This window comes from Psittacula echo (genome assembly GCF_963264785.1).
Source record: "Psittacula echo genome assembly, chromosome: 10".
Taxonomy (NCBI): domain Eukaryota; kingdom Metazoa; phylum Chordata; class Aves; order Psittaciformes; family Psittacidae; genus Psittacula; species Psittacula echo.
This window is the reverse complement of record NC_137741.1, coordinates 1823025-1847896: the sequence shown is the minus strand read 5'-3', so window position 1 is coordinate 1847896 and position 24872 is coordinate 1823025. Positions and strand designations below refer to the sequence as shown.

Genomic DNA, 24872 nt, shown 5'->3' with positions numbered 1-24872 from the left:
CAAAAAAGGAGGGGAGAGATTGGAGGTTGCTGAGAACATCACTCCCAAGGCACAACTGAGGTTCTTCCTTCTCACTGGGATATGCAGGAGTCCTCCATGGTGGCATCTGCAGGACATAAGATCAAACCACCTATCTCAACACGAGTCAAAGAGAGGAGCACAGCAATGCCAAATGCTGGTGGAGGGCAAATGCAGAGGAATGGTAATCGAGGTAATTCACTTCCTTTAGGCAGCTCTTAAATTCTCCCTAAAAGGCGACCCACAACTCCAGTGAAATTCCCAAAAGGGGAAGGCAGGTATCTGAGAAACAGGGACACAATTCCAAATCTCAAAGCACTTAGAATGCAGTGGGATGCTTTTCAACTCCATGGCAGAATTCTACACCTGAAGTACAGGGGATATTGGTAGAAGCGTATTTAACTCAGACCATCTACCCAACTCCTACTCCCTCTCTTCCCACTTTCAACCTTCTCACTGATGGAAGAGTTGCCCTAAAACTCTTGATGCCACAATCCTTCTGTATGTCCCAGAAAAACCAGAAGTTGTGGGCTCTGTACAGCCAAGCCATTTCCAAGTACAGCCTTTTCTATTAACACAGAATTACAGAGTCGGAAAACAAAAAGCCTCTCCAATAAGCCTTCGGCTTCCCCTTTTTTAGCTAATTAAGTTTTAATATTTTCCGCAAATAACTCCGTATCTAGCACAAGCTTTTCAGAATTCACCCCAAAGACAAAAAAGGACCAAGCCAAAAGAAACTTGGAGCAGATAATCACAATGCACACTTTATGCCTGTTGTGTTTAACAATAATGCTACCACCTACGACTGAACTTTTCTCATTGTATCTCCCTCAAAGTCTGAGTAACTACTTTTTCCAGATGCTCTAAACCAGGAAAAGCCAAACACCAGATTCATTATTCTTTTCTGTGAATCTTATGTGGATATTAATTACAGTGTAATGGTATTTATAGAGCACCATATAGATTAAATCATAGATGCCTTAGAAACACCATGATAGTAAAGGACAGTGTTCTCTATAGTGACATGATTTAGTGGTGGATTTGGCATTGCTGGGGTAATGCTTGGACTTGATGATCTTAGAGGTCTTTTCCAAGCAAGCTGATTCTATGATTTATTCAAACTCACCTTCAATGGCAGCAACTACCTCCTTCCTTGCTGTCTGCTACACCATGCTCAATGCTGTGCTCTCTTTACAGATGCCCACGCTATAGACTTGGCCCAACCCTGGCCCATAAAGAAATTCCATGAGGCCTCTACTTTCTAATTTAAATTTAATTAAAGATCAATTTGATAAGCAAAATGGCTCATGGGAAATAGTCTGCAAATAGCTAGTCTGGAAATTGCCAATTCCATTTCGGAAGGAGAAAACAGAACAGCAAGGGAAGGGGCAGGCTGCTAATTGGGAAGAACTTCCATGAACACATTTTCTCACTGAACTGCTTTTTCAGTTGGTAAAGTGGATAATTCCCATCATGAGGTATGAAATTTAGAATAAAAAGCTTTCTGAATGAACAACTGAAGTGTTCAGAATAGGTTTTCCTCAAAGGAGTGGGTTTAATTTTCATACCAAGGTAGCTGTCCTGAACTGCTGTGTATGATCCCTTCACCCCTGTTCCCTGAACACTGTTTCCTTCTTTGCCATTCACATACTGTGAGAAGGTATTAAAATATTAAATAGCTGTATTTTTTGGCTGTGTATACCAGTTTTCACAACTAAGACACAGCACATTCCTTGCTACTCGCACTACTTGTTACGCCAGTACTCAGCACCCAACCAAATAAAGTGCACTTTTGGTGATGTACCATGTGTTTATCTCTACCATTGCAGAACAACAACTAAACTGCATCAGTGTTACACAGGGAGTGCATTGTTAAACACTGCAGGCCATGGAACAGAACGATAAGACGCCGGGGTGTATCTTCACACCCGAAATGAGACTCCATCAACACTGCATCCACAATCCGTTGGCAGCATGCAAAAGAAAAAGGACAGCATTATAAGGCAAAGTCCTCTAATGGAACAGGACAGGTTGCCAGAGTAGAACAGGAAGGAGAAACCACTGGGCAAACAACATGGGAGGGAAAGGAAGAAAAGTGAGACTACAGGAACTGAAATAATAACAGCAGTAGTAACTTATAACCCACTACTGGGAGCAGGGTGAGAGCACAGACTCGGGCAGGGCTTCAAGACCGGAGTACATTAATTATTCAGTATTTTTCAAACATGGAAAATATGGAATAATGCTTCCGTTTGGAAGATTTGGGAACTACTGAGGTGATTCATGCAGAGAGCAGGAAGAAAATTAGTTTTACTGAGTTTTCTGGCAACCTGATGACAGTAGGCTGCTGCTAGATCCAGATGCCTACCACCACTCCAAGGCTGAAACCCCACAGCTCTGCAGGATTAAAGCTACTGAACCCAGTAGAGGGCACCTTTCCTTCCCCAAATCCTTTTGGGAAGTACATGCATCTATCTCTTCAGCCCACAAGGAAACATACCCATATCCAATTGAGAACTCAGAAGAGGTTGTAAGTGCACAACTACTCTACAAGATTCAGGAAAGGAAATCTATCTCTGTGGCACGCTGTGCACAATGAACACCAAACCCAGGTCTAGCAGATTCACATCTGTTACCATTACAAGCATGAAGTTACATCATGCCTCTGACCATCCGTAAGGCTTTCCACCCAAACAAAGATTACAATTTGGAAACAACACCCTCTAAAGCCAGGCAACACAATCCCTCCCTCCCCCCCAAGTAAAAATGGGCTGACTTGTCTCTCCCCTTATCCCTCTTACTATTAGTTTTCTTCTTTCTTTCTGCTCTTAGAAGTTATTTTAAAGAACTGTGTGACCTGAAAGAGCAAAACAAGCTGATGCCTTAGGAACAATATTTGTACTATGTTTTTTGGGAAGACAGTAGGTCTTTAATCATAACAGCAATTATTCTCTTTTAAGATCCAAAACACAAAAGGCAGAGCATTGCAAGGGGAGCTTTGTTAGTAATGTGTTTAAATCTCAGCATGCAACAATACTTTAGATACAAATACAAGGTTGATCCTACGGAATTCCCCAATTTCTCCTAAGTATCGTTGGGTGCACAGAAGATGACACAGAATCACTCGTGATTTAAAAAATCCAACCTCCTGCAGTAGCTAAGTTCCACATAGAACACATCACATGGAAAAGGCCCCTTGAAATCGTTCCTACCCACCTTTTGGCATTCTACTGTCATGATTTATCTTACCAAGGTCAAGTATTATCAGCTGGGCTCCAGCCTGTGCATTTCCAACATCATTTTCTGCAATGCACTGATAGAATCCTTCATCTGATTTCACCAGACCCAAAACCTGCAGATTATGTTCTTTCTGAAGAGGAAAGGGAAAACACAATGCTTAAAAACGGGTTGCAACTGCAAGAGCACTGCTCTTATTAGGACACACTGCTATGACAGGAGCAACTCCCAAATGGGTAACATGGAAAAGTGTGTTTGGAGTTGCCCTCAGATTTCACCTCTCTTGCATTGAATCTTCAAATTACACGGTATCAAAAAGCAGCAGCAGCTCTCATTAACAGCTATGATTTTGTAGCATCACATATCACTGGCAACTCATAGCATTTCCACAGGCATTTTTATGACATTCTAAGCAGTGGATGTAAGCACACTGAGATCACTGTTACAATCCTACAACCTCTGGTACACAACCAATTGCCCAACCATTAAGTTCTCAACTACACCTCAGTAATGACTTTGACTACATCTAAAATTCCCCCCTAGAAGTAGCAGAACTCACGAGGCACAGCTCAGTTATATTTATATTTAAACTCTGGCAACTGTCCCTGGTTACAGATGACTGCCGAGCACAGTCACTGTTCTCTGTGAGCTTGCACTTCGGCTGGTTCAGCCAACAAAGTGCCTTTTGTCACTGTGTGTGTGTCTGTCTCATGGAAAACCTAAGCCATAAAGAAATCAATTTGTACAGTATAAGCAACATGTTGTAGTGTTTCAGTAAAGTGACTGAATTACAGAGCATTAAAGGTTTCAAGAAGCCATTTCTCCTCCAGGCCCTAAACATCAGTAGTACAGAACCAGGAAGCCTATCCTATAAACGAACCAAGTTTCCATACGCGTGTGCTAGAGGACTAACAGGTCAACAGCTCAGAAACAAACAAAACAGACAATATACTTACAATGATTTTGAAATAGTCACTCGGGATAACCATGTCTCCGTTCTTGACCCATTTCACTGTTGGAGTAGGTTTTCCAGTCACCTCACACTCAAAGACAATGTCCATGGATTCATGGGCATAAATATTTGCCGGGCGCTTCAGAAACTCAGGAGGAACTTCAAATAAAATGGAAGAAAGACAAAAGATGGGGTTAGCATCCACAGAAACACTGCTTGTGCTCGTACACAAACACAGAGTAAGCCTCAACACAGTACAAGCAGTAGCAATGCGGACAGGAAGTTTCAGATCAGGGTTTGACAGAATATGATACAAGCTCTATCATTGCATTATTTCAGAACAGGATCCGGGCCATCAGGCCCCCATGACAATGGCTGTTTATAACTTTTCCCAATAAGCCACACTTTGATACACAGTAAAAATCCAGCTGGAATTCCCCAAAACACACAACACTAGAGTGTAATCAGGCTACATTGCGTATAACATCATTTTATTTACACTTATTTACATCTCAACAATTTATTTAGTCAGATAAAATCCTCCACTCGATAGAATCATAGAATAGTTAGGGTTGGAAAGGACCTTAAGATCATCCAGTTCCAACCCCCCTGCCATGGACAGGGACACCTCACACTTGATACATAGGAGTTTTTTTTCAGAGAGCTCTTTGTACTCAATACTTAAGTCATTGGGTAAGCAAAAGCGGAAATTATATTAAAATGCACATAAAACTAAGATGAAACTTTCCAAGGGTACCATGGCCTTGTGTTTAGTGAAGAAATTCAGCTTAGCAAATAGATAGTGCTCTACTGATCCAAAGATTCTATTCTCTGGTTTGTATAAGCTCAAGGAAACCCTGTGTGCAAATACTTTTGTATCACATCCCAATTTTTCACTTGCATCACATTCAAGTGCCTAAAAAGGCTACAGGAAACCTGGAGAGGGGCTTGGGACAAGGGCCTGTAGGGACAGGCCAAGGGGAATGGCTTTAACCTGCCAGAGGGGAGACTGAGCTGAGCTCTTAGGCAGAAGCTCTTCCCTGTGAGGGTGCTGAGGCGCTGGCCCAGGGTGCCCAGAGAAGCTGTGGCTGCCCCATCCCTGGCAGTGTTCAAGGCCAGGTTGGACACAGGGGCTTGGAGCAAGCTGCTCCAGTGGAAGGTGTCCCTGCCCGTGGCAGGGGTTGGAAATGGATGAGCTTTAAGGTCCCTTCAACTCAAACCAGGCTGATATACTGATATCGATAACTGATACTGATAACGAATATGTTATCCATATAGAATCTCAGCTCTATATGACCTCAGAAGCTCTATATGACCAAAGATGTGTATTTCATAACAGCAAACCAGACAAGTTCTTCATTCAAGACATGTGTAAGAAGTGATATCTCCGGGTCTCTGCTTTTAAAATGTCCTGATGTACTCTGAGCAACCCTAAAGATATGTAAAATCCATAAGAACTCAGAGATACTGAACTTTCTGCGAATACTGCAAAGCTGTTGGCTGCGTACTAGGACTCAACACTGCTTTAGCTTGGCAGTAGAAAGAAGAGCTGTTTAAAGCCACAAACAATTTGAATATCATCTATCATGAAGAACATTCAACCTCTTCGTTGTTCTTTTACTACACCACTGACATAAGGGTAATTTGCTTACGATGTTGGCAGGCTTGATTGTTCAAGTTCCAGGAAGTTAAAGCAGCCTTTTGCCCTTTAATATTTATCAAAGCAAGTCAATGTGGAAGGGCCACAGAGTTTAGACAAACATTCTACACGCTTCACCTATCAGTGGGAGTTATTCCATGCTGGGGAATAAGGAATGCTAGGTCATGGTTTCCTTCTTCCTGTGAAATCATTGTAAAGGCTTGTAGGTGGATTTAATATTTTTAAAACAAGCAGCTCTTCAATACCCCCCTCCAAGTTTTGCATTATAAACTAGAGAACATTAACATATGGCAATATTTATTTATAGAGTCAGATGATGCTTCACTATCAGATAAGCATGTAAACCTACACCAGAAACTGCGCAAGGATGTACGCGTATCGTCACAGCTCAAACTTTCACATACTGGAGCAAAAACCTGGATACGGCTGCATCCAATTGGCTGTGACTCCAGACATCCATTTCACATCAACTCCCCGTGATTTTAACACACGCAACAGAAACTCCACCTTAAAATGATTTAGATATTTATGTACTTACTACCTGTATCAGATGGCTGTTACAATGACGTTTGAAAAACCATCTTCTGCATTTATTTGTGACCAAATTACTTAATTCTTTATGAAAACAGCGCCTCTGATTTGAAATCTTTATTCCCCCCTCACATTCCTCCTCAGTATTTGTCTTCATTGTGAGCTCCACTTCCCATACTCCAGCCTTGATTTGGCAGGCTCAGCGAGTCAGGGGTGCTTGGTCCTGGTGACAAGCCCCTCACACCCTCCTCACAGACCCTCTGTATTTGCCCTCCTTCGAATTACTCTTTGTAGGCTGCAGAGTTCCAATTACTTGTGTGTCATTTCAGAGGTGTCTCACCAGGGACTTGAAAAATGCCATAAATACAGTGTTATCACTACAGCAAGTATCTTGCCACATTCATTCTGCTGTATTTGCCCTTTCCTAGATGCATCACACTGAGATCAGCCTGTGATAGATCATTGCTCTCTCACTGTTGGCTGTTTTTAGCTAATGACTAATTTTGTTCCAGTCTCCTTGATCAATAGCTTATGTTCTCATTCCCGTTCAGTCTCTTTCTCCATATGCATACAGACACATGCACACATCAATTCTTGAAATGCTTACATAGTTGATAAAAGGGAATGTGAAAATTGGACACATGAAAAGTTCAGATTTTCCATGGATGTACAATGGCTCCTGTTTCATAACATTAGGTACAGGATAACATGTAATTCCTTAGCCGCGTATTAAACTTGCCACAGGAAGCCTAATAAATACAAGTCAAGGACATCCCCTGTCACAAGCACAAAACTTGGGTTAAAAAACCCCAAACATCTGACCACCTCAGGATACATGGAAAGTGCTGTCCTCAGTAGCTACACTGTAAAACCCAAGGACAAGAAATGAGATACACACGAGAAGCTTAATGAGCAGCTCTTGATACAAAAAAATACCTGCTCTGGGTTCTAAGCTGCTTTTGTCAAAGTGGGTCACTCCATCAAAAGAAGCATTAGGACACAATTTACCCTTAATTAAACCACGTTTTAATCCAGTTTTCCACTTACTTCTTGTATTTGATGGCTACCTCTGAGGAAATGAACCTGGGGGTCCTGATATACACAAGCTCCATAGGAGTGAATGGTGTGTAGCTGCAACAAAGAAAGCCAACAGGATGCTGGGGAACATTAAGGGCATCACCAGCAGATATAAAGGTGTCAACAGCTTTACTCAGCACTTGTTAGGCCACGCCTGGAATACTGGGTTCAGTTTTGGTCCTCACTACACAAAAAGGATGTGAATGGGCTGGAGAGGGTCCAGAAGGGCCACAAAGATGACTAAGGACTGGGCAGCATGTGAGGAAAGGCTGAGAGAGCTGGGACTGTTCAGCCTGGAGAAAAGGTGGCTGAGGAAAGACCTTATCCCCAAGTTCCAGTATTTAAGGGGGGCTACAAAAGATTGAGACTCCCTTTTTACAAGGAGTAACATGGAAAAGATGAGGGGTGATGGGCACAAGTTACTCTCAGGGAGATCCCGACTGGACACAAGAGGAAAATGTTTCACAATGAGAACAATCACCCATCGGAATAATCTCCCCAAGGAAGTGGTGGACTCCTCAACACTGGGCGCTTTGAAGATTCAGCTGGACAGGGTGTTGAGACATCTAGTCCAGGTCATGCTTTGCTTAGAAAGGCTGGACCAGATGATCCTTCCAACCTGGCATTCCATGATTCTCTTTCAAAAGCATATTTAGACACTCTGTTATTTCAGAACTGATGAGCATAAATAGCACAGAGGAGGCACAGATACCCAGCAGAACAACAACCAGTGGTAGTTTGGGAATGGCCGTTGCTAATCTGAGAGGTTGAGAGATGAGTAGAGGGTGAGGAGGAGGGAGGAGCACCATAAGGGAACTGATGGACCATCCCATCTCAAACAAACTTAGTACAAAGTAAAGTGCTGGGCTCATTTCTGGTTTCTTCGCTGAGGTTTAACTTGTGATGAAGACATTCAGAAAGTACTCAGGTTTCTTTGCCAACTGACAGAGCTTTAACTCAGGGCATCATTCACAAGCAGGCGTTACTAGTGAATCCTAAGAGGCAGTATTTTGGGCCACAAAAAATGAGAGCTGAGCTAGATATCCTGTTACCTGCTCCCAAATATTTCTGATTTAGGAGATTAAGATTTTGAAACACATTATCTTTTCAAAGTGACTTTGCTTTTCTGGCTTATGGAGCAAACGCCAAGCTGCTTACAAAGGATAATAATATGAGAAGAGATCACATTATTATCAATTACTTTCCAGTTAATGAATTAAAAAAAGCTTTTAAAATACACTTTTATAGTTTTACTCTGTCAGTGTTTAGCATTCACACAGATTAACACAATGCAAGTACAGATGTCTGTGGTAGAGAAGTTACATTGATAACCAGAGAGCAAATGAGCCAATTACCATATCAAATAAGATCTGTAATGGAATATTATGTGTTCTGTTACCAAACAGACAATTAAACTGCAAAGAAGACTTGGCAGCTCTGCCCACTCTTCTATCCCTCTTGATGTTAGCACAAAAATAACAACTCCTTTAATTGCAAGGTGCTTGCACAGCATTTCACATGTGCTACGGGACCCTTCGAGGGTTCCTATCCAAAGGCATCTCCCACCCTTTTGTAGACTTAAAAGACAAAATATTTTGATCATAACAGTGATGAAGGAAACAAAAAACCCCAATCTGTGCGAGCAGTTGATTCCAGCTTCTAAGCTAAATCCAAGGGAAGGTGAAATACTTGGAAAGCAATATGCTATTTTAAGCCAACAGCTGTAAAACGATGGGAAGAGCTGAGGAGCTACACATATGCAAGAGGAATTGCACCTTCGTTGAAGTGGAAAAGGGGGTGGATGCTGGGCACAGATCCCATTCCAAGTACAGGTGACCAGAAGGGAATGGAAACAAGTTGCTCCAACTCTCTGCTCTTCTGCCTCTTCAGGTCTGAGTGGTGAAAGGTAACATGCTGCTGCACAGGGCTGAAGCTCTGATCTTCATCCTTGTGTGCCAGCAGGATCCAACATAGATTCACACAGAAAACACTGGCTCAGGATCCACATTGTTCTGTGCCTTACTTTTTAAATGCTCAAGGTTTAGAAACCTCCCAGTAGCCATGTGGAGAGTATGAAAGCAGCATCATTTAGTCTGGACTTGACAGAACAACCAGTTCTTCAAACGCCTTTTCAGTGGTCACTGGCCTTTGCCTGCTCTCTCTTATTAAGAGGGAAATTTTGTGGCCTTCAGGGGCATAGCTGAAAGAATCTATTTTCAACTCAGCCATCTGTACTGCTTCAAATGAGAGGGAAATTAATTACATTCAACCCTCCTCTCCATCTCTCGAAGAGGAGCTTTCCTTTCAGTCTCACAGTCACTGATGTAAGAACAAAGGTCTCTGGTTTCGTAGTGCTCTCTCAAACCTGAAGCATCGAGCCAAGCCTTGTGTACAAGGAAAGGAAAAGCCAAGTTCTGCACAATTAACTAACCAGAACTTTCAACTTTCTCAGTTTCAAGCACAATGAACCTTCTGCTGCAATAACCACATCAAAACCCTGCAGTTCTAGGTAAGGTCTCACGTTTGTGCACGTTAACTTTTCCCAAAAGCCAAATCCCTTCCACATCATTCCCCATAAGGAGGAAGAAAACCCCAGTGGTGGCAGAGCAGCAATTCCTGCCAGTCAAGCTTCAGCAACAAAGGAAACCTCGCAGAAGCAGGAAAGGGACCTCAAGCAGGCAGGGCATTCAGACCATCACCACAACAACATCTAACAGTTTGGAATCATTGTTTTAAGAGTATCCAAAAGACAACAAGGTGTTACATGCCTAGTGCTCCTCAAAGGACAGGCAACTGCACTTCTGTCTCACTTCCTAATGCAGCTAAAACACTCTCTGTCATACATGGGGTGCAGAAGAAGAGTCTCATTTTGACACAACAAACACAGATTGACACCATACTTGAGGAAGACTTACTCCCCTTTTAAAAAGCCTTAATCGATACACTGGCGGCCCAAGAGATGGTGGCATCAGAGAAAACCATCAGTCAAAACTCTACTGGGTTCAGGTACCATCATCTCTGTTGCGCTGCTCTGCTGTTTCCTCACACCTCCATCACCTTCCGTGCTGATGAATTACTTGCCTTGTTGCCATCCACTCACCAAACTGCAGATCCGACTCCACTGTCCCTCAGGAGCTATGTAAGCATCCTTTATGTACAACATGCTGGCTCTAGCACAGGTGAAACAGCCTCTTCATTGACCTTCCCTAACTGCGAGTCAAAACTCATTAGAACCACTAACCAAAGGAGCTTTTCACTAGCCTGAACAGGCCGCTGGGAAGTCCAGAGTGATGAAAAGCACCATCTCCAAGTGAGGAGAACTTCTCCTCTGATCGCTGTTGTACCAACAAGCAACTTGAAGCCAAACCCAAGATCTCACCTAGCACTGCAGTATCACAAACTGACAACTCACACTAGATTAAGTTTCCCGATTAAGCTGGATGCATATCTTTGGTTACTTGCTGTTTTCTATAGCGTGAACAAAGAATATGCATTACCACCACCACAGGACCATTCCCCTTGCACACTGAAGCAGTGTTATGCAGCCTAAACCAGCCAAAGGACTGAAATACAACTGATTTTCCAACGAGGAATCGCCAAGGACAAGACCAAAGTAGCCATTTCAGCTTCCTCAGCCACCTACAAACACCCTCAGTTCCCCCCAGATGGGGTGCATTTTCCAAAGCCACACAATTAAACCACAGTTCTTACCAACATCTCTTCACCTCCCCTCTGCTTCCTACACTTTTGTCCAGGACAAGTATTCCTTCAGCAATTGATGCTTACTATTCCAATACAAAAGCATTTGCTAAAGCCAAAAGTTTTCACGTAATCCAAACAGCAGATATAAAAATTAAGCAGACCAGACAGATTGTCATAGCATGCATCTTTGGTTAATCTCAACTTCAGCATCCTTGGTCAAATTACTTCCATTTTACAACTTTTCTGGTTCGGTTGATACGCCGGAGGGAAGGAATGCCACCCAGAGGGACCTCGACACGCTTGTGAGGTGGGCTGATGCCAACCTTATGAAGTCCAACCAAGCCAAGTGCAAGGTCCTACACCTGGGTCGGAGCAATCCCAGGCACAGCTACAGGTTGGGCAGAGAAGAGATTCAGAGCAGCCCTGCAGAGAAGGACTTGGGGGTGTTGGTCGATGAGAAAATGAACATGAGCCGGCTGCAGTGTGCGCTCGCAGCCCAGAAAGCAACCGTATCCTGGGCTGCATCAAGAGGAGCGTGACCAGCAGGTCGAAGGAGGTGATCCTGCCCCTCTACTCTGCTCTCGTGAGACCTCACTTGGAGCATTGTGTGCAGTTCTGGTGTCCTCAACATAAAAAGAACATGGAACTGTTGGAACAAGTCCAGAGGAGGCCACGAGGATGATCAGGGACTGGAGCACCTCCTGTATGGAGACAGGCTGAGAAAGTTGTGGCTGTTGAGCCTGGAGAAGAGAAGGCTGCGTGGAGACCTCAGAGCAGCTTCCAGTATCTGAAGGGGGCCTACAAGGATGCTGGGGATGGACTCTTCATCAGGGACTGCAGTGACAGGACAAGGGGTAACGGGTTCAAACTGAAACAGGGGAAGTTCAGGTTGGATCTAAGGAAGAAATTCTTTACTGTGAGGGTGGTGAGGCACTGGAATGGGTTGCCCAGGGAAGCTGTGAATGCTCCATCCCTGGCAGTGTTCAAGGCCAGGTTGGACAGAGCCTTGGGTGCCATGGTTTAGTGTGAGGTGTCCCTGCCCATGGCAGGGGGGTTGGAACTGGATGATCTTGGGGTCCTTTCCAACCCTAACTATTCTATGATTCTATGATTCTAACTACATTTCTGATTCTGTGGGGAGAATCCTTACCTTGTATTTCAGTTAACAATCAGAATTACCACTAGTGTTTAAACTGGACATTTTAATATAAAACCTGTTTCATATCAGCCTAAAATGGTAAATCCAGAGGAATTCTAATTTCCCCTCTGGGGATTACAAGATATTCCATGAGGACATGCTAGAAATTCTATTAGAATCCTTACAAACTTAGTTTAACAACTGCAAGTTTGTTTCTAAGAAGGCTGTATCTCTGCCCTACGATGAGTGCCCTGTTAATCCATTCCGCCACACCTTAGGCCAGTATTAACATGTACAGCACAAAACTCCTTCTCCAAATCTACCTGTCAAGCGAGACTCCTCTATTTTAATGAGATGTTTGATTTAAACAGGATTTAAAAATCTTGGCTTTTTTCTGGGTAAATGTGCTGAACTGGAGGGTGCTTTAGTGGACGGGTCCAAATCAGACCCCAGACATCATCTCATCGCCTGGGATAAGCTCATCTTTCAGTGCTAACCCCAGAAGACTTGCCTTATGTACACAGTGCATTTTAGTTAAACTAATAGCAATTTCCTTGGTCACTTAGCTGAAACCAGGCAATTTCAGTCGGACAGCAAGCTCAGCACAGAGGGCAGACCACTGAAAATGGTTTCTATCATTTGTCTTACAGTGCTTGGGAGCACCCATGGAGCAGCTCCACTGGGTTGCAAAAAAAAAAGGCAAAGTGTTGAAGTCTCGCAAGGCAAACACTGAAATCAAACAAATCTAGGAAAAATTAGGACATTCAACTGTTAAGGTGGGAGCAACAGTTGTCAAATGTCTCGGTTATGTCTCACATTCACCTCAAGCTACTTCATGGTACCAAAGTGTAATTACAGTCAGCAAGCCCTCTGGCCTTCTAAATCCATGCTTTTCCAACATCTTGATTCTGGAGTCTGATCCAAAATGATGTGGCATCCTTGACCTCCTGCCATTCCCACCAAAACACAGACAGAACACATAGACTGATGTTTCACAGATGAACTTTGGATTATCCTTTCATTCTCGGCTGTACTTGTACGAACTAGCTGCTTTTCTTCAAGTGTATCTTAAACTAAACCATGGAAATTACACTTTAAATGAGGAATTACAATGTTCTCCCTTAAAAACAGCAAAGGTACACGGATAAGGACTCTGAAAAGAGTCTGAAAAGCAAGCACCTAATGTTGTATGGTTTTGCTCATGTGTACTCCCTGGTGCTCTACAGCTTCCTCCACACATGCTGAAACATGTACTCCATGGAGGTATGATTCCAGGGCCGGGGGTGGCCAGATTGCATTTGAATTCATTTGAAAACAAAGATTGTGTATCTACAGAGAAACTGCGGAGGTACCAACCCAGCAGGCAGCCCCTGGATAAACATTTCAGAAGCAGAAACTACAAACCAAACCACATTCAGTGATATCAGAGCTAACCAGCTAAGGATGAATAGTACAGAACAATAATAAAGTGAAATTACATTGATCAATTAGAAAGGGAGAATAAAAATGTCAGGGTATAATTCAATAATATCCTGCATTTATTTTTTTCAGAGAGCAGTAATAAAATGTGCACTTAAGGAAGAGGAAGTAATAGCAATAAACACTGCAGGAAAAGATCTGAGACAACGACAGAGATCAGAAACACAACCACGAACGAAACAAGACTCCGAGGATCATCGTGGTGCGACAAGAGGCAATCACGCAAGGAGGTTTAACACCAGCTCCTGAGATTCTCCTTCATCCAGCACACTCTACTGCCCCAGCTGCCCGTGGCAGCACCACAAGAGAAGGAAAGCAGGAGCTCTGAATTACAAAAAGCAATGAAAACCATCCACGACTCAGAAAATTGGCTCCAAAAGCAGAATGGAAGCCCTGGATTCAGTTATCTGAGCAAAGGCAAGATTGAGCAGTCATGCAGTCGGACCCCTCAAACAGGTTAAGAGAGCTTAAATACACATAAATACAGCAATAGAAAGAAAAATTGGGGGTGTAGATAGATATTTATATATGTATGTATATATATATATATCATTCCTGCACAAGAACAACTCCTACACAGGAGTAACATCTAGATGCGTGCCCTGTTCTAAAAAAGTTGGTATTCTAAACAGTTACTTGCTCACTCTTCCACTTTGCTATGAAAATGGGTTCTTTTCAGTAGAAACTCGATTAAAATTAAAATAAAAATCTCTAAAGTAACCATTATGAACTCCTAAATGTGTAGGAGATGACATTTTCAGGAAGAACTCTCATTAAAAGCTGTGAGCTTGGCACATGGATTTAGATTGCAGACCATGAGAGGTCAGTACACATACCCACTAATGGAATTGGCTGGGAAGTCTTCCAGGTGCAGAAGCACACAGTGGGTTCTGGAAGCATCCTATATACTAGCAGTACTTTTATGTTGTTCCTAAAATTCTATATATCCAAAAGGCATGTGCAAATAATGTCAACGATGGTCAACTGGTCTGGTCAGCAACAGTGAGGAGCATTTGGAGAAAGAACCTTATCCAACCAGTACCTGCTGAAGATGCAGTGCCTGCTCTGTGCTGCGTTCACAGTCATAGAATCACAGACTCCCAGACTGCTTTGGGTTGAAGGGACCTTAAAGCTCATCCAGTTCCAACCCCTGCCACGGGCAGGGACACCTTCCACTGGAGCAGCTTGCTCCAAGCCCCTGTGTCCAACCTGGCCTTGAACACTGCCAGGGATGGGGCAGCCACAGCTTCTCTGGGCACCCTGGGCCAGCGCCTCAGCACCCTCACAGGGAAGAGCTTCTGCCTAAGAGCTCAGCTCAGTCTCCCCTCGGGCAGGTTAAAGCCATTCCCCTTGGCCTGTCCCTACAGGCCCTTGTCCCAAGCCCCTCTCCAGGTTTCCTGCAGCCCCTTTAGGCACTGGAGCTGCTCTCAGGTCTTCCCTTCAGGAGCCTTCTCTTGTCCAGGCTGCCCCAGCCCAGCTCTCTCAGCCTGGCTCCAGAGCAGAGCTGCTCCAGCCCTCGCAGCATCTCCATGGCCTCCTCTGGCCTCGCTCCAGCAGCTCCACGTCCCTCTTGTGCTGCTGCCCCAGAGCTGGATCAGGGCTGCAGGGGGGGTCTCCCCAGAGCACAGCAGAGGGGCAGGATCCCCTCCCTGAGCTGCTGCTCACGCTCCTTTTAACATCACTGTACCCCAAGAACTGCTGAGCAAAGGTTGCTCATCAGCAGGACACCTCGAGGAACACAAGAACATGGTGAAGGTTTCACAGCACCACACAGCAGCCAACTGCAAGTATCAAGGAGAGAACAGAAGAAAAGCATAAAAGTGACACAGCTCCAGAGAACCTCCTAGCATCAAACAATCCCTGCAGGAAGGACTTCCAGAGAAAGAGGAGATAACTTTGTGTTACTAGTCCTGGTTAGATTCTGCCTTTAAAACCTTGTCCTGGCTGCTCTCTGGATCCAGGTAAGCCTCCAGCAGCCCTAATGCTCCCAACAGCAAGTTCCACGTGATGCTCCCTGAGAAAATGTACCTTTTTCACATGTCTTTGAATCAATCAGCCACATGCTGTCTCTTGGCTCTTGACAGCTGAAACAAGCATTCCCCTCCTATTTGCTTTCCCCATAGCACTCATGATTTTACAGAAGAGTTTTTGACATTCCACTAGTCTCTGATCAGCCTTGTTACATCCTACATCTTCTTTGGCTTTACTACACCTGAGAGATTTGAAATACTTAAGAGGGGAGGGAACAAGAATGCCTCTTGGAATTTAAGATATGGGGCTATGACAGGTTAAGTGCCCCAAGGATTCCTCTGTTTAGGTGCTTATTCCTTCCTTAACATCTAATCCGCTTTTTACAATCTTGCATTTTCCAAAGACCTGCACATTACAACTTCAATCATTTATGCCCATGCAAATCCCAGCAGATCAGAGATCAATGTTCAAGGCCAAGCTGGACAGGGCTTGGAGCAACCTGGTCTAAACAAGTGTCCCTGCCTGTCATTTCCTCTGAGTCCACAGCACTGTGGTTTGAGACTCTCAGCAAGAGATCGGCAGAACTGTTGCGGGAATGGGAGAGCCCTCAACATAGAACCCCAGACTGGTTTGGGACCTTAAGATTATTCATTTCCAACCTCCTGCCATGGGAGTTGAGCACTGTCAGCGATGGGGCAGCCACAGCTTCTCTGGGCACCCTGTGCCAGCGCCTCAGCCCTCTCACAAAGAAGAACTTCTGCCTAAGAGCTCATCTTAATCTCCCCTGTTTCAGTTTGAACCCATCACCCCTTGTCCTACTGCTCCAGCCCCTGATGAAGGGTCCCTCTCCAGCATCCTTGTAGCCCCCCTTCAGATCCTGAAAGGCTGCTCTGAGGTCTCCACACAGCTTCTCTTCTCCAGGCTGAACAGCCCCAATGTTCTCAGCCTTCCATCCTTCAAAACATCCTCCAAAACGTTTTCAATACTAAAACATGGCTCTTTCCCCACAAAATACATGCAACTAGATTGAACACACAGTATTTCCCAAACACCTAACACCACTATATTTTATTACAATTGTTGTCAATCTAACTGGTCCAGCCATCAGATAGACTCATCCACAGTTTCCCAGATTTCCCCCAAAAGCCTTCTTAAAAACCTCATGTCACATTGACCAAATCGCTTGAGTCTGATTTTGTTTCCTTAGTCTGATTAGCCAGCCGAAGTGATAGGTTACACACCACACTTGGAAACAGGATTTCACACTTACACTCGCTGAGAAATTCTGAGTGAACACCATCTGGTCCTGATGCTGACTTACTGTTCACTTCATGGATTTGATTTGAAACACCATCTCCCAGCTCTCCAGTTTCAGGTAGCCCCTCCCCAGCTCCCTCTCCTTTTAAAAACAGAAGAAATATATATAACAAATAAAGCTTCCACTGGGGCAGAGAACACACAGCAAGAACTCGCTTTTCTGCTTCAGGCCATCTTCTCACCCCCTTCTCTTTACATTCAGTCATCTGCTGACCTTACATTTTCCCTAGCAGGCTTCCTGTCTCCAGCAGGCTTAGAGAAGAACTATTGGAAGATTTGTATGCTATTAGCACATAACTGAAAGCTTTGTCTTATTTTACTTGCACATAAGCATAAGAAAAATCATGTTCTTTCCCTTGCTGTTAAGGAGATTGCTGGGGGGGGGGTTGGGGTGGGTTTTTTGTCTTTCATTATATTGGGAACTGGGGACAGCCGGCTCCTGGGACAGCTCTCATGGTTTAAGCCCAGCCAGTAACTCAGAACCACGCAGCCACTCACTCACTCTCCCCCCCTCTTTCCTCCCCCTGCTCCTGGAGGGATGGGGAGGAGAATGGAATGAATGTAACTCCCACGGGTTGAGATATGAGCAGTCCAGTAACTAAGGTATAACACAAATCACTGCTGCTACCACCAATAATAATAATAATGATACTGGAAATAACAAGAGAAGAGAATTCAATCGCTCACCACCCGCCAACCAATACCCAGCCTGACCCAAGCAGCGATTTCGTCCTTCCGGGTAACTGCCCCAAGTTTATATAGTGAGCATGACGTGCTGTGGTATGGAATACCTCTTTGGCTAGTTTGGGTCAGGTGTCCTGTCCCTGCTTCCTCCCGGCTTCCCCTCCTCCCTGGCAGAGCATGAGACTCACAAAGTCCTTGGTCAGAGTAAACATTACTGAACAACAACTAAAACCATCGGTGTTATCAGCGCTGTTCCCAGGCTGAAAGTCAGAAACACAGCACTGCACCAGCTACTAAGGAGGAGAAAAATGACTGCTACTGCTGAACCCAGGACAACAGCCCATGTGGAAGACTTATTAGTGCTGCACAATGTCACAGGAGCAACACATGAAAAGTATCATAGAACCCCAGACTGTCTTGGATCAGAAGGGACCTCAAAGCTCCTCCAGCTCCAACCCCTGCCACGGGCAGGGACACCTTCCACCAGAGCAGCTTGCTCCAAGCCCCTGTGTCCAACCTGGCCTTGAACACTGCCAGGGATGGGGCAGCCACAGCTTGTAGTAAAACCCCTCTATGGCCATTTATAATTTTAGATACCAAAGATGTATTTCCTTTTTGTTAAGCTTGAGCCCACCCTTTGCGTATGGACACCCTCTGTGAAACTCCTGAAGGCACAGTCTGGGATCACCATGCTGTTATCAGGGAGAACTCTGCAATTAAGGAAGAACTCACAACAACAAACAGATGACAAAATGGATTTCTATATTAAAACGAGGTAACCAGATCTTCTATCAAAGCTTATCAATCATAATAAACCAAAACAGAGCCTGCTCACCATTCTTAGTAGTGGGGTATTTCTGATTATTATTCTAGGCCAGCCTTCAAAGCAACTTCTAGGATGATTTTTAGAAGCAAAAACCTGAATCTAAGCCGCAGTAATTTCAAACACTATGTTCATTGTGTCTATGTTTTATTAAGCCTTCCTTCCCCAGTCCTCCTAGGAGGAACCAAGCCTGTTTGACCCTGAATCCACTCCAAGTACCATGGAAACATCGGAATCAGAAGAATGCTCATCAAAATTTAAACTTCTGGCAGCAGCACCAAAGGCAATGAAAATTTTATTGAATTCCAGAGCCCTCATTTTCTACACAAAGAGCCCATGGTGAAGAGGCAGCAGACAGCCCCCTGCAATGACAGCCTATGGCCTTCAAGCCCTTGCTTCCAATCTTCAGTGTAAGGCTACTCCCAGTTGAAACCCCCCGATTCAGTTACTATCGCACCATCTCTCTTATACACGAAGCTGCAAGAGAAGCTTGGGATGTTCTCTTTAGATCCACCTGCCCCTCTAAAATAAAACCCCAACATGGATCCTCCATCTATACCAAGACTATTTAATAAATGATCTGCAGCACTTCTTCAGTCAGTGGAAGATAAAACCCTTCTGGCACTTATAGATATTCCTTCTGGATAGGGGGATTTTTATCCTTAAAGATATGTTTAAATCAATCCCCAGCATCACAGGCGCGTGTCATGACATACAAGTTCTTACACATCCACCATGAAGTTTCAGTCCTCAGTAAAATGTGTTATCACATTATCATTACTCATTTATTGCTGTATAAAGACTTTAAAAGGATGATGACCACACTTAATGCACAGCACTGCAGTGTTACCGCAAAGTTAGGAAATGGTTGTGAGTGCTAAGGATGAGCTTTTCTAACAGATTGTGAAACAAGGGTTTGGTTATTGTATGAATTATTGCTATAGGTAAAGCTGATGCCTCCATCTACAGTGAATGACACCCAAGTGCATTGGTAAGGACAAGTTTATAACTTGCCAAATGGGAAGATGGCAAATTTTCCACAGGTATTTTCTTCCTTGACTGCATTTTTCACAAACAAACCCGAGTTTACCTCTTTTTGTTCACATCTTTTTGATCAGTGAAGGAAAAAACAGACTTGATTTTCAATTTTGTCAAAGATGCCCAAGAGAAGGGAGATGCCTGAAGAAAGAAGAAGGGGGTGGAAAACATCAGGATAGGGTGAGAAAGCTGGGCCAAGGGGGATAAATTCAGGCACAGACAGGTATAGATGGAAGAAGCACAGCAAGAGAAACGGCTGGACAAAGGAGGCGAGAGTGATGGGAGTGCTGATAGCACCATGATTTGAGAATAGCTCAGGAGGGTAGGGATCAGCTGAGCAAAGAACAGGTCCCCAGAGGGACTAATAGAATTTAGTAGGACACTAGAGACAATCGGTGCAGTAGAAAAAGACATTGATGAATGTGGCACAGGAGTAAGGGCAGGGCAGGCTGGGGCCTCAGGGGAAGAGGAGGACAAGGCTGGAAGAACTCTGCCTGCACTGCCCCATGTGGAGAGCAGATACCTTCAGATGCTGTCCCGGGTGGGCCTGGGGAGGTGGATGTTTCAAGGGCAAAGCTGTTTGTGAGCACTGACTGCAGCCCATCAGTGGTGTGATGTGGGCTGGTGGCCGGCTGGAGCAGCGGAGCCACTCGCCCCTCATCAGTGCCTAATGCCCATCACAGCTCTAGAGGGATGTATTAAGAGATGCATATTCTGAAAATCAATGCTGGAGTGTCTCACACTGGGCACTAACACAGCTGGATACATTTCACCTTAATTTTTCTATGTCTCGGTCAATTTTTAAAATGGATTCAATACCACTTCATTTCAGCAGTGCGCAAATATACATTCATTAGTGTTTATGAATGATTCAGGTTCCATGGTGCTGAATACCAAAACAGAAATAAATATGGATTTGAGCTGAGCATGATAAATAAATCATGGAACTACCCCCGAATAAGGAAAAAATAATCAAATATTGAGTATTTTCTCAATAAAGCAGTATATGAAGTTTGCTCATTGCACAAGGCAGCAGGATCCTGTGGAGAAAGAGCAGGAGAACACGTATGTTAAGATTTTAAGATGTTTATACCCTCACCCTATAACAAGAAGCAAGGGGGAGGTGTCAAGGTAAAGACAGCAAGCCTTGAAACTTCTGATCTCGCAATATTTGCCTGTGCAGTCTTCACAGAGGGCCAGCACATTCGTGTGCTGGACGAGACCAAGAAGCTGCAAAGGCCAAAAAGGAAACAGCTTTTGATGATAACTTCAGATATGAAACCATTTGTTCACTGAATACAGATTGCCTGGGATCACCTGGGGGGAAAAACTCAGAACACAGGTCTGTAAACAGCAAAAATAACTGATTGGCTCCACCAAGCCCCTCTCATATTTACCAAACTGATGGGAACTTCCAACACTACCAGGTGTATCCCTATAGGAACTGCCCACAAGGAAAAATGCTTTTTTCTCAGCAAGTAAAAAGAGCGATGGAGAGTTTATGCTTTTCTGGGGGTTTTTTTGCTTGTAATAACACCAATTCTGTAGGCTTGCTACAGAGTTATCCAATCCCTTTCATTTCCAGATCAATGAATGCAGGCCTATCTTCATATCAAAGTCCCTTCTAATTTTCAAATCCCCAAAACAACCTTAATTACAATCTACTTCATAATAGCTTCCACATAAAGAATAAGCAAACAAGCTGAGACTCTGCAGTTTGAAAGGGAACAAATGAAAAGGATATAATAAAGGGCTACAAAATCATGTCTGGTGTCAGGGGGATAAGGCCAGATTGCTTCAGCATCTTCCCATGCAAGCTAGGAAAAGGAATATCCAATAAAGTTAACAGAGATCGGTTCAAACCAACAAAAAGAAGGTGCTGTTCCTATCAGTGTCAGGGGATGCTGCAAATACAAGATGTTTACATGGGAGAAAAAGGGGCAGGAGATGGATTAATAGGACAGAAATCTACTGGGAATAGCTAAATCATGTAGAAGCTACATATAACTCAAAATCCCCAGTCTGCAAATGGCTGGCGAATGAGACATTACTCAAGGGAAGCAACAAATATTCTTGCCCTTTACTTGAATTCTCTCAGCCATCTGCTTCGGACACCGTTAGGAACAAGACACCAAACGCACGGGCCTTCCGCTTGGTTTAGCACAGCTACTGCTGTACTGCTGTGGTCCCTTCACTCACAAAACCATGTGCATAACAACAGCACACTGTCACACACCTTCCTGTGCACACTGCTGCTATTAAAATGAGAGGACTTGAAATCTGTGCCCATTCCCAACCCTGACAGCAGACACTCGGTTCAGCCTCAAAGCCTGGTGACCAAAAGCCCCAAATTCCTGCCCATCCCATGTGCTGCTCCAACTTACTCTCCCCATTCATGGTCCCATGTCAGCCACACTCCTCATTGAAGCAAAGAGGAGGACACCTGAGGCATCAGAGCTGGCAGCAGCCACATCTTACAACAGGAGGTTTAACGCATATGTATGATACTAACAAAAGTCTCAGCTGGGTAACGTAAAGCCTGCAGTGCTGTTACCAGCAGGATTTTCCCAAGGGAGGGCACTAAGAGAGCTCTTTAAGAGCCGTTATGGAGAACACACTCCTAAAGCGGAATGTGACTGAAGGGAATAGATGCTTTCGCATCTCGGACATTCTGCATTATATTTGAGTAGAGCTAAAGGTAGAATGGATTTGGGGTATATCTTTCAACTTCTCTAGGATTGACCAGAAACAGCACACCACTATAACTGTGCTGAACGAAGCCAGGATGTTCTCATTTCCCTTACGAAAAAGGGACTGGATTCTAACAACTTGAATGCATACAGATACAAAATAAACTTAATCTTCTCATTAATTTCTCAGCTTTCTAGAACGACCAAAGTTGGAATCTGGGGGTGTGTTTCTTATCACATTACAAGAATCAGTCTCAAATGGGCAAGTCCAGTGAATACAGATAAGTCTTGCTGTGTGTTAGTATAAAACTGTTCTCCTTCATATGCACCATCTTCCTGCACTTTAAAGACATTTAATTTGAAAACAATGATCAACAACTATAATCCAATCTGAAACTAAAGAAACCAGGTTTAAGTCTTGCAAGAGAGCCAGCTTAACATTTGAAGTCACAATATTTTGCCCAACTACTCAAACAAGTGATTTAATGTTACTGTATAATTAATATGATGATGCAGAGCTTTACAACCAGTAATACAGAGAAAACGGTCAATGGAAACCACTTAAGAGGCTTCATAAAAGCTTTATTCCTTGTATTTCTATTGTACTTGCTTACCATCCAGCTGAGTTTTATACAAGTTAGTAGGTTAATTGTTTAAATCCTCAGGTTTTGTAATTCTCCGAGTTGATGCCTATCTTATTCCATTATAATCAAAAGAAGTAGCAGGGAGATGAGCAGCTCTGAACATCACTCCTATAATGGTTAATCACACTAATGATAATTTAAGCAAATTAGTAGAGCAATAACCATGCAATATTCAGATGAAGTGTATGACTGGAAGGAAATCTACAGTCAGTGCCAAGGACAGATACACTGCAGCTCACAAACCCTCAGCAGCCTGATCTTGCATAACGAAACTCACACTCCTTTTCCATCTCTCAAAGCCTCCCGTGGTTATCTTCCCTTCCTGCCCCATGCAAATTCCTGCCTAGCCATCCAAAACAAAGCTTCAACTTGCTATTTAAAGCACAATAATTTGGGCTCTGTTTTTTTCTGCACCAAAGAAAATACAACAGGATAGTGATCCTGCACTGTATTTCTATTATCTTCTCACTAGAACCCCATCCTGAGATGTGGTTTATCCTGTGTGGCTTCTCATGATGTGCCTGAAAGGAAGCAAACAGGCAAAAGATAATGCCTATAAATCAGAGCTATGTTACTGCTGACACTGTCAGTAAACAAAGTTATTAATTATACATGTGCTGGAAAAGCTGAAGAAAAATTATTTGCCCAAAGGGCATAGGAATGTCAAAATTATGCTTTAAAAATTGTCCCTAAAGCATCACACGGAGCTGGTAATGAAACATTTGAATTTACCAAAATGGATGCTTAACTGCACTGGCTCCACTCTCAGACGCTCTGAACTGCTAAACTCATCTCCAAAGAGATTTTCATTACAAAGACTGACATATTCTAAATTGCACTTCTGGCCTCTTGGCTTCATCACTATGCATAAAGCCTGCCTTCAATGCTCTTTGGGTAGATTTTGCAACTTGCATGCCTACAGCCATTGCAGCCAATACATTTATTGTACTATATATATTATTATAAGATAAAATTTTAGTAAGCCTATGCTCTGTGTATTAACTTACCAGTGACAGTAAGGTTACAATAGGTTGTTCAAGGCCACCTTCTTTGGGCCTTTCAAGGGCTGTGACTTAGGATGAACACAACAGAACCCTTATACTCAAGTTGTATTTACAGAACAAAATACTTGACTGAAACTAAAACCATCTGACGCAAGCCAGAAGCACGTAACCTGTGGAATGCCACTTCTGGAGCACAAGGGTGCTCTGAATTACCACACAGCACAGTGATTTATGTCCTCCCTTGTAAGTGCTTTGGTCAACACTATGCTGAGACTGTACCTAAGCTCCTAAGAATGCAAGGGAAGAACGACCATGGAAGAAATCTTTGAGCCAGCCCTTGAAAATGAAAAACATGAGCAGAGCTGCCAGGAATTGGGACTGTCTCCTGCCACTTCCTAGCCATTAACTACCCTGCTGGAAGTCCAGTTCCCTTCTATCCAGTCGCTTGGATTCTGTTCACATTTTCTCGTAGGCCTCCTTCCAGCACCTTCCTGAAGGTTGAGCCTCAACGTGTCACTGAAGAGCACGTAAGGGCTTTATTATGCAGATCACACCTGCCTGAAAGGCTTTCACCTCTACTACAAACCCGTATGTTTAATGTCAACTGGCGCTAAACAGAGAACCTGTGCTTAGTCGAGGAATCAAGACTTCATGGTGGTTTTCTTTTCAGTTATTCTCCTCCTGAAGACAAACTCATTAACAGCAGGACTGGGCAGGGAATAAGTCACCACAGATAACAGCCAACCTCCATACAACCCAATTGTTTCATCTTTGTAACTTTGGGATCAACTATAGTCGTTGGCAGGGAAGTTTTCATAATGAGACCTCTAGTAGCTGCAGTAACCCAGTTCCCATTAGAGAAATAAATTATCTGTTGGTATGAGAGTCAGCTTAACTATCATAAAAA

The 24872-nt window shown here is 43.7% G+C and overlaps 1 protein-coding gene across 1 annotated transcript in view; it reads right to left on the bottom strand.

The window, feature by feature from the left end:
• The window catches only part of NEO1 (neogenin 1), a gene marked incomplete at its 5' end in the record, with an annotated part of 189249 nt that overhangs the window by 61560 nt on the left and 102817 nt on the right, over positions 1-24872 (bottom strand). The window contains 2 exons of the mRNA XM_080626581.1: positions 3268-3388; positions 4212-4366. Coding sequence (XP_080482707.1) covers positions 3268-3388; positions 4212-4366 — 276 coding nt within the window. The remainder of the gene's footprint in view (positions 1-3267; positions 3389-4211; positions 4367-24872) is intronic.